The following is an 11,484-nucleotide window of genomic DNA, read 5'->3' as shown; positions in this document are numbered from 1 at the left end:
GCCCACGAGACGACGAACTTATTATCAACTAAAAATTTTTCCTTCGGCAACATATAAGAAAAATATATTATTTCCGAGGTAGAGCGAATTGATATTAAAGGACGTTTGTAGCTTAATGCTTGTATATGAATCACGGTGATGTGATTTATGTGTAAATATATATATATTATATATATATATATATATATATATATATATATATATATATATATAAAGACAAATACCACGAAGGAAAATTGAAACAACGGAGTGATTGCTAGGCCTTTCGACGCAATATTTTTACTTAAATTTCAGTTCAAGCATTAAAGATTAGAGCATTTCAAATGTAATGGGCAAAAATTTCTGCAAAGAATTTACGGCAGGAATAAGAAGACCCACCCTTATTTGTCAAGCGTGTCTCTTAAAACAAAATATGGTGATGACCTTATTTGTAAAATTTATACTTCCTCGAAAGTGTCATTTCCTCAGTGACCAGATTTTCTGGGACGGGGTGGGCGGGGAGAAGAAAGCTAGGCAGGATCTCCTTTCCCTTGATATAAATGTCATTTATGGAAAGAGGGACGTTTAATTAATTCAACTTAACCGTATATTGGATGAATTGGAAACATCGTAGCGCTCACTAATGACAATAGTATTAAATGTCTAGAAATTCTTCCCTCGGCCCAGTTAACGTCGGCCCATCATCCGGTTATGACCAACAGAAAATTACCTATGTACAATTATATAGTTCTCATTTGACTTTAACTTAAAGAAAATAATATAAAATAAGACTCTAAATGTAATAAATGAAAGTATAAATAACTAAGATGGCGAAAACTATGCAGAAATAAGGAAAACCTCCGAATATCGCGCCTGAAAAGGTTGGCAGCCCTGCACAAAGATGGGTTCATGTTGTTGTTCGACAACTCGAGCCGTCAGTGTGTGAGAGAAAGCAGTGTGAGTAAGGTCTGTGTCGAGTGAGATGGTTATATAGACTGTGATTACAATGTCTAATCCACAGAGACGCACAGGAGCTATGAAAATACGGCTCACCAGTGAGTATAGCACTCCTCTTAACGTCACGTAGTGTTAATAAGTAGGGCCACAGTCTCTCAAATTGGGATTCCATCTGCAGTGTTCCGACGGAGCCAAGATGTCGGCTGGACGGATTCCCCCAGTCCTTCGTCTGCATTTAATTTATTCCTTGTGTGGGGGAGTCCTTCGCTGGGTTAACGTTTTCTCCTACGATATATCGCACAATTCATAAATGCCATTTATCATTCTGGCGAACGCTTATCATCTCATGGGAAAATGCTCTGGTCGATGTACGAGACAGACAGACAGAGAGAGGGGAGAGAGAGAGAGAGGATGTTAAGACAGGGAGGAAGGGGGTGTCTCGGTGGCCTCCTGTGCCCCAGGCTACGCGGGGGTATAAACTGTTGGCATGGGTATTTTTCTCAGAAGGGAACTAGGCAGAAACAGATCTCTCTTGTTTTTCCACTTGTTTTGAGAATCGTTTGTGAATAAAGTAATTTTTATATATTTTAATTCTATTCATCTTGGAAAAAACTAGTTATAGCCTTCATTAGTCGACCGGTCTAATGTTTATATTTAAATATATTTGCTCGTGATAATCTGTCTCAAAGTATTATCGCTGTTTTATTTATTTTGAGTTTAAAAACTCACTCACGTAGGCTATCCCTTAAGGAATTAAGAATTTACTCACGTATCCCGTAAGCCAGCCCTGAATCAGTTCGGCCAGTTCTGAATCTTTTTCACGGCAAATATTTATTTATATCGAGTTAAATGAAATAGAGTTTGGTACTGTATTCAGGATAGTTTGTGCACTAAAATACTTTGTGATAAATTTATTTAATTGAGAGTGGGGCGTTAACCTTTCCTCGAACTGGCGTGAGTGTTTAAACACTCATGTCCGATTTATACATTAGCGGAATTATCATTTATATATATATATATATATATATATATATATATATATATATATATATATATATATATGTGTGTGTGTGTGTGTGTGTGTGTGTGTGTTGCAGAACGACGGGACTACCTCCGAACAGAAGCTTTAAGTCCATTGTGTCCGATGTTTATTGTTACATTGGGGGGTCCAGAGGGTGCGAAGCCCCCCCCCCCCGTTCAGGTCAGGACACGGCGCCCTATGAGAGGTTAGGAAGGTAAGGTCTGGTTAGGACAGGACCTGGCTTTTAGGAAAGGTTAGGTTTGTGTGTGTGTGGATTGAGAGCTAGAGCTTTAATAACTTTTAAATACAGATTTTTTTATGTGTTTATACTTTGTATTTAAGAGGCCAAACGATTGTACTGCATCAGTAATAAAAATAATAGAAAGCAGCATTTAATAGGTGGTCGGGATATAGATATAGCTATTATTATTTAAGACCAGTCAAAGTAAGAGTATAAACAGACTACAGAACTAATGTATCGTATGTTAGCATTTTAAAATTTATCATAGCTCGTGTATTTGTTCTGTAGACCCAGCAAGGTTGTACTGGCCTTTCTTGTTCCATAATTCAGACATTTATGACGAGTGACTGCCGTTAAAGCAGTATAGAATGGCCGAGTTAATTCAAGACAGTTTTTAAAAGAAAAGAAGGTTTTAAAATGAGTAACCCTACTGTACACGTATATCACATGCAAAACTTTTGCTTGATGAATAAACGATGGGGTAATTTTTCTGAAAACTCCAGCCAGCCATTTCGGAAGGTTCCAGTTAGCCATTTTTGCATGAAAAACCATTTTGGTTTTTCATTCAAATATGGCTAGAAATGACAGGCACTAAAAGAACCTGAAAATACCAACGTGACGTAACCTAGGGTGTTTACTGGTTACAATTTTGCCGTGTTAGCTATGGAGGGTGGGGGGCCGGTACTGTGTTACCTTATAAGTCGTAATTTGATTAATTATTTTTTTCTGTTATTAAGCATTTGCGAAGGTCATGTATTGAGAAGAAAGTTTTCGTTTTGATGAGTTTTATCCAAGAAAAATATAAGTTGTAATGTGGAAGGTGGCTGGAGTCTTCCGAAAAATAACCAAACGATGGTTCAGTAAATACCAAGCTTTGTTCACATCAGTATTGAAGTTGACAGGAATTGTAAGGCGCGATGCATCATTATTCTTAACCTGGAAGTAGGTGCAGTAAACAAGGCCGACGGCATTAGTATTCTGAAGGGAATTACGGAAAGCGGAAATAGTGGTATATAACTCATGAACTGATCGTGTGAATTTGAAGGTACATGGAATATCTTAGACGTTAATGCTGGCCAAATGAACGTGTCCCCATTCATCAGGAAATACGAAGTACCCTCTCGTATCTAAGAGTTATTTGGGTACTGCTTATTATTATTGGTTTAATTGGACATGGGTTATGTCTTTGCTGTGTAGGCCAAGGTTGATAAAATCTGCTGTGGAATTTAGTTTAAATAAATGCTAACTTTACTCTCAGGATAGTTATTTGCCCTGTGCTCGAATCTTTGAGAGGATTTTGTCTACATCTAGTTTATAGACCAGTGGTATGTTCAGTAGACTAATGGTGGGTTTCTGCTGGCTAGTGTCGGTTAAGGCATTTCCTGTCGCTAGTAAATTCGTAATTTTGGGGGGATGGGTCTACTCGTAAACCGTTTGCTGGCCATGTGTTCCTCGGCCTGTTTGGAAGATGAATCTCTTTACTAGCTGCGTTTGATTTAATTTCTTGCTTATAGGAAGTCAGTAAATCGGGTAGGCTATGCCAATTTCCCCCGTTTCAAGGGGTACTTTGTTAGGTTTTCGAATGCAAATAAGTTACCTTTTATCTCAAACGACAATTGTTTATTTCAAATAAGGATTGTAATATCTGGTCATGCTGTTTGCAAATTGTCGACAAAACAATGGTGGCAGGCGAAAAGGTATTGGTTGACTATGAAGACTATAGCAGGGTAGCTTGGTTGAGAGTAATGACACCATGGCGTGCATGTGCCCTGCTTTTGATGGGAAGATGTGTGTAAGCATGTGGCGTGTGCATAGCCTGTATAAATATTGTATATTATTCGTGTGTGTGTGTGTGTGTGTGTGTGTGTGTGAGAGAGAGAGAGAAAGAGAGAGAAGAGAGACCTCTCTCTCTCTCTCTCTCTCTCTCTCTCTCTCTCTCTCTCTCTCTCTCTCTCTCTCTCTCCACACTGTTTTATTATGCAGTGTAGTTCCTCTTTGGAGGAGTGGTAGAGCTTTCGACTGGCACGCTGTTGGCCCAGCGTTCGACTCTCCGAGCCGCCAAAGAGGAATTAGAGGAATTTATTTCTGGTGATAGAAATTCATTTCTCGTCATAATGTGGTTCGGATTCCACAATAAGCTGTAGGTCCCGTTGCTAGGTAACCAGTAGGTTCTTAGCCACGTAAAAATAAGTCTAATCCTTCGGGCCAGCCCTAGGAGAGCTGTTAACCAGCTCAGTGGCCTGGTTAAACTAAGATATACTTACTTATTATGCAGTGTGTGTTTGTGTCTAAGTAACTTGTGCCTGAATCTGTGTGTATAACATATATACACTGTATATATATATATATATATATATATTATATATATACTGTATATATATATATATATAATCAGAAAGCTACAAACGTCCTTTAATATCCATTTCACTCTACCTAGGAAATAATATATTTTTATGACATGTTACGCAGAAGGGGAATTTTTTAGTTGATAATAAGTCCACCGTCCGTCGCTGGGTCGAACCAGCGACGGACGAGGAATCAGGACTACAACTACAACACTAACGCAGTCTTGTGGCATATATGAAAATATATTATTTCCGAGGTAGAGTGAATTGGATATTAAAGGACGTTTGTTGCTTTCTGATTGTATATGAATCACGGTGATGTGATAAATAGTCATATATATATATATATATATATATATATATATATATATATATATATATGTATATATATATATATATATATATATATATATATATATATACTGTATATATATATATATACATATATATATATATACTGTATATATATATATATATATATATATATATATATATATATATATATATATATATATATATATATATATATATATATATATATATATATATATATATATATATATATATATATATATATATATATATATATATATATGTATGTATATAGTATCCGTTGACATATGGAATATAGTGCATTACTACAAGGTAGAAGATTGTAACTGTGTTAAAGTTGATTTATACATTTCCTACAAAAATTCGTCAATGCCCGGCCATGAGTACTGTCATCGCTCACACATGCCGTGTTCGCTCGCGTTTATCACCCAGCAAAAAAGTGGCCAAGTCTAAGTCCTCCTCGGGGATAAACTTTTGGGCCATTTAGGCTAGTCACTTAATTGGAGTATCGAATTCCAGGTGACCTTTTAAGTTGTGAATGGGTCATTCGTTATATTTAGGAAGATGACGACCTGCAATTTGTCGTTAGAATGAGTAATAAAATGATTGTGGAAGAGTATGGGTGTCTCCTTGCATAAGCCTTCGGCTACGCCCGGTAGTGTAACTGTTTTCCTGTTGAACAGAACTATCGTGACTGTGCATCTAGGAAGCCACCAGCTCAAACTGTATAAATACAAAATGTCAGAAACCCCCCCCTCTCTCTCTCTCTCTCTCTCTCTCTCTCTCTCTCTCTCTCTCTCTCTCTCTCTCTCTCTCTCCCTCCCCGGCCAAGCCAAGTTACATGCCTACCTGTGAATGCTAATTGAAGAACATGCATGTTACGTATACAAATTTTTCAACATTTGCATATGATCATGGAAGACAGCGTCCGGTATTTTAGTAGTTTTTTACCGTTTTTTTACGATTTCCCGTGTATATAATTACTGCCATCAACATTGTAGGCTTTTCGAAATTCTAAGTTGCAAATCGAGACTCTTAATTGGAATTTAGATTTAATGTTGCCTTATGGCGAAGTTAGTAGAGCTTGTTTCTCCTAAAACTTCAGTGTTGCAAATAGCTCCATAATCTCCCACGTCGAATGGTGCAGGCCAAGACTGTCAATGAAGTATTGTGGAGATAATTTTTGGGAAATTGATAATTACAATTGGCAGATTGGTAATCATCGTGTTTCATTTGTCAACGTTTTTAGTGTGTGGCTTTTAGTGGATGTTTAAATTTGGGTTAGCACTCTCAAAGTATTTGATTTTGTGTAGCGTAGGTAGAACAGACGTTCCATTTCGGGCCATATAAGGGCAGCCTTTACATTGCAATTAGTCTAAGTAGGCAACTCTGTTTTCTTATCGGTCTAGTGTTAACCCATTGCACCTCACATTAGACTCACAAAATGTTTTGTGGAAGTTTCTCAGCATTATTAAGACTCAGGGGCGTCATTTCGGATTTTTGTTTTGGGGGGGCTTGGGGGCAAAGACTGGCGAGCGAAGCGAGCCTAATCAGCTGGTTTTTTTATTTTGAGGTATTTTATGTGCTTTTTGAAGCCACATGAGCAAGGTATTTCAGCAAAAATTATATGCTCCCAAGCTAAAGGATGCAGCTGACCCTGGCAGTTATCGCCCGATTGCAATTACTACAGTCGCGTCGAAGATACTTGAGTCCATTCTCCTAGTGAGGCTTCTCCCATTTCTACACACTACTGACAGCCAGTTCGGCTTTAAAGCAAACCACTCAACCGACACCTGCATCTACATCCTGAAAGAATTGCTGAACTATTACATATCATCAGCATCTCCTGTTTTCCTGTGTTTTGTAGATGCGAGAAAAGCATTTGACAGAGTAAACTACCTGAAGCTCTTCCCGAAGCTGCACAAACGAGGCACACCTCTGTATCTAATTGGCATTTTATGTTGTTGGTTCTCCACACAGCAATTCTGTGTCAAATGGGGTAACGTACTGTCGTACACCTTCGGCTCCCTAAACGGGCTCCGGCAAGGGGGCATTCTCTCCCCATACCTGTTTAACACGTACACAGATGCCCTGAGTGTCAAACTGAACTCACTCCCAATCGATGCACTATCAACGAAACAACAATAAAAACCTCTGTTACGCCGACGATATGGTTTTGATTTCCCCATCAGTGCAAGGTCTCCAGCGACTCCTTGACACCTGCCGTCAATATGCAGAGGAATTTGATATCTACCAAGACCCAGTGTATGTCGCTGCTCCCGAGATCGCTTAAGCATATTGCAGAACCGCAAATTTTCCTCGGAAATCATCGTCTGGAATTCATGCATGAATTTCCGTATTTGGGCCACATTATCACGGACGACCTAAAAGATACGGCAGGCATAGAACACAGGCGTCGTAAACTATGTGCAACTGGCAACATGATTGCAAGGAGGTTTGCCTTCTGTCACCCAGACACGAAACTGCTGCTGCTCCGCTCGCACTGTTACAACATATATGGGTGTTCCCTTTGGACGAGCTATACCCGAGAGACCATGAGATGTATCACTGTTGTTCACAATGACATTCTGAGATGCCTCACAAACACTCCATTGTAGAGTTTTGCAATTTTCAATTCTCGTATTCTTCTGGACCGACTTATGTAACCACCTGAGGTCCCTAGATGGAAATTAATCATCTGCAATCTGTTTTAAATTGTTATTTTTAATAATATATATTTTTTTACAATTCTCCATATATATAATTACGGTCATCACCATTATTATGAATTCTGTTTTTTGTATTTCTTCAGCAAGTGTGTGGATACTGTCGATTATTACTTTTATCATGTTATCTTATGTATCTAGATTGTGTGTGTTGTATTTGTATATTCTGTATATATGGCCCTGAGCTGCAATAAAGAATATTATTTAGTACTACTACTACTACTACTACTGTTTATTTATCTCATCATCACTGGTAGCTAGTAGAGAGACAAGGGTCAAGAAACGTAATATTTCCGAGAAATTTCGTATACTTATGAATGCACATTTAAAAAGAAAACGTTACTTTTTTTACATTTTAATGAAAATATACTTTATAAATCAAATGTGACGACACATTTGAATTTCGGTTGGAATGATGGAAAGCCAGCCGCTGTTACTTCTTGGGGCTTTGGGGGATGAGGGGGGGCAGCCCCCTTAAATGACGCCCCTGATAAGACTGTTTGTCCCAGGGGTCTCTATGCCAGTGTCACATGGCATTCCATGGTTGTTACTCACAGAATTGCATGCACTGTCTGGTCAGGTTGTGGCAACACTACCAAAATTTTTGTGCTAGTTTCTGAGCACTGATAAGGCTCTTTGTCTCTGGGGTCTGTATGCCAGTGTCACCTGGTGTTCCATGGTTATTACTAACTCAAGTATTGTACAAGCTCGTGTTACTGTAGGCAACCTCTAGAATATCTGGGTATCATCGTTGCGATAAGAATTGGCCCTTTAACCAGCCGTGATTCAGTGTAGCGGAACACCAAGCAGGAAACCACGTTTTGTGATGAATATCCCCCCGCCTCTCCGCATCCCTATTTTTCTTCTTAAAACTCCTGGAAACGGATTGGACCCGCTATGATTGTTGGGGTGGGGACTTTTTTTTTTTTTTTTTTTTTTGCGGTATCTTTGCAATCTGTAGATGGTTCTCATAGCAGCTGCTGTTGATTAACCAGCTGCCGTCCCTCTTATTTACTCGATAATTTTGTTGTGAATGTTGTGCATATTTATTTAAATTATTTATTTATATTTAGTATGGTTTTACAACTATTGGGTATTTTGTTTTATTTTTTTTTTGTATTCTGGGGTCTCTCGAAGGGTTTGGCCTCGATGAGGTAATGCCTCCCCCCTGGAGCGTGGTGGCTCCCTCTGAGTTCCTTATAACCATTGACTCCTCCTCCACTCTTCACATTCCTTGCTCTTCCTCCCCTCCCCCTTTGCCTCCCTGCTCTTCTACTGTTGGAGCTGTCAGACTTCTTCTCCCCCCCCCCCAAGAGAGAGAGAGAGATTGTTTCGGTCTGATATCGGGTTGTGAACTAAATTTTTGGGGGGCCGTGTCCTAAGGATAGTTATATTGGCCGGCTGATGTAATTTTAGCCTTTTGATACTTTTTATATGAGAGAAAGCCAGTATAGCCTATTTATATTTGACTTAGTTATTTTAAAGCAGCTGAAGAAAGACTGAGTAAAATAGGAAAAGCGGGAATTGGAGGCAAGGAAAGTGTAGTCCACAAAATAAAAGGAACTAATCTGTAGAAGAAGAGTATCTTAAAAAATAATAAATGAAGGTTAAATGGACTTGGGGCTTTCAGATACCATTGGAGCATCCGACGTCTTTATAAGCATCATACCCGAGCCTTACAGTTTTTCGGTACAGGAGACGAAAGGTAATTTGGGAATGACGCTGATAAATGATTTTAGTTCGTAGACTGCATGATGATTGTTGGGTGAACTCGGACATGGCTTTTGGCAAGGCGACAGAATGTCATTACCCTTTTACCAGTTGTACTTCCCTTACACTTGCTAGCTTCATTGTAGTTTTGTTGATTAGAGCAACAAATGTTTTATCTAGTGTGTTTTGATTATATTTTGTAGGTGGTATAGCCTATGTTTAAAGCTGACATACAAACTTCATTGTACGCGAACCGATAAGGAAAATTCAGGTTGACCCTTAGATGCGATCTAAGTGATGTACAACCCTCCCACACTGTATGTGTCCCAGACATTTTGCATTGTTGGGTTGGAGAGAGAGAGAGAGAGAGAGAGAGAGAGAGAGAGAGAGAGAGAGAGAGAGAGAGAGTAACTGTAGTATTAGTGATGTAGACTCGTCTTCCTCTTTGCTGTTGCCACATCCCGTCAGACTAGTGTGGCACTCTCTTTTGTCCCCTCTTCTCAACTCTTCTCAATCTGGTACTTCCCTGACCCCGCATTATTTCATTTATCGATGATGATAGCAGCAGCAGTAGTAGTAGTGGTAGTATTAGCAGTAGTAATAGTAGTAGTAGTAGTAGTAGTAGTGTGAGACGGGACTGGGTGGATACTCGGGGGAGACAGAGCTAAGCAACCAAGGACAATGCAGGACAGTGATCATTCATAGCAGACCGGGCACATTGAGGTCGTGAAAATGGACGGAAGCGGGAGACGTTTGCATTAGGCGTTGGTAGACCCAGTGCTTGTTGAGCCCTGAATACTCCTTTTTAAAAGAGAAACACGGCTCAGATGTTGCAGTGCCGGTATGCTCGTAGGAATGCCGTGAAATCATGCTCTGGAGCATTGTGAAGTATTTGGGGAAGTTACGTAGAAATGGAATCAGGGAAATAGTCTTTAAAGCACAAAAATATGATGAACCAACATATCTGAGAAACTACTCAAGCTTCCGTAGACCTGAAATGAATATTGTAATCAGACATGCAAGTGAAGCATATAGGCTATTTGAACCTAGAATAAATTGTAAGCCAGGGGAGATGGCATTTGTACACTGAGCACCAAGACTATACAACAAAATACCGCCTGAAGTGAAGAGCATACAAGAAGAAAACAAATTTAAAAAAGAACTAAAGACTCTCCTTTTCTGCAGAAGCTACGATACTGACAGAAAACACTGCAAGACAATTATAAAATATAAGAAGCATCTTATTTTGAAAACGTACATGGGCCCGCCAGAGAGGGAAATATCCCTGTGGAGGGCTGTACATAAAACCAAACAAAGTGAAACAAAGTAAAGTGATAGGCTGCTGTTTACAGGCGAAAGTGATGTACTGTATGTTCGACTTTAAAACTAGATTTAATTTCAGTGAATGAATTTGCAGTTGCAGAATAGAGGGTAAATAGCCTAGTCTTTCTCCATAACTTAATAACTCAAGTCTCTTTCTATTGTAAATTTTGAAAACTTTGAGACCTAAAACACCGACCCAAATATCAACAGATGGGCATTACATTTAATGAAGTTGTGAGTCTATCCCATCTGCTTCAGATAATAATAGCGTGTGAATTATTGGTTTGGGTAATGTACATTGCTTAACATATGATGGTCATTAGTTGAAGTGTTCCACCTTTTGAGACGTTTGTAACTTTATTTTTATTATTATTATTATTATTATTATTATTATTATTATTATTATTATTATTGAGAAAATAAGCCCATATGGAACAAACCCACAGGGGCCATTCACTTGCAATTGAAGCTTCCAAATAATATTTGTTCATTTGAAAAAGGCTACAGAAGATATAGCAATACAAAAAGTAGAGATCAGTTATTAGAAAAAAGATAGATAAATAGAAAAAGTTGAAAAAAAAGATAGATAAATAGTTAGTTATAAATAAATTAGTAAAACACAAGGTGAATTGTTGTAGGGTAGTGATGCATAGTATCTTAGCATGAACTTTTGAGGTTCTAATTAAACAACATCGCAAAGGAGATGATCTTAAGTAATCACAGGCCTTAAGAATTCTCAGCAACTATTCGTAAATCTGTCTTTGCTTTTTCACGGTGAGAAAATTCGGGTGGTATTTTTATGATTTACTTTTGCTACGTAACGGAGACGGCAATGTGCCCTCTGCTGGC

General features: G+C 38.6%; 1 protein-coding gene across 2 annotated transcripts in view; it reads left to right on the top strand.

Moving 5' to 3' along the window:
* The first annotated feature begins 912 nt into the window (after positions 1–912).
* The window catches only part of Smurf (SMAD specific E3 ubiquitin protein ligase), a 157,186-nt gene continuing 146,614 nt past the window's right edge, over positions 913–11,484 (top strand). For both annotated transcript variants that reach the window (XM_067118333.1, XM_067118332.1), the window contains exon 1: positions 913–1,034. In XM_067118333.1, coding sequence (XP_066974434.1) covers positions 986–1,034 — 49 coding nt within the window. In that variant the 5' untranslated portion in view covers positions 913–985. The remainder of the gene's footprint in view (positions 1,035–11,484) is intronic.

This window comes from Macrobrachium rosenbergii, chromosome 16 (assembly GCF_040412425.1).
Source record: "Macrobrachium rosenbergii isolate ZJJX-2024 chromosome 16, ASM4041242v1, whole genome shotgun sequence".
In the NCBI taxonomy this organism is placed as follows: Eukaryota; Metazoa; Arthropoda; class Malacostraca; order Decapoda; family Palaemonidae; genus Macrobrachium; species Macrobrachium rosenbergii.
Note: the sequence above shows the minus strand (reverse complement) of the source record. Positions and strands in the feature narration are given on the sequence as shown.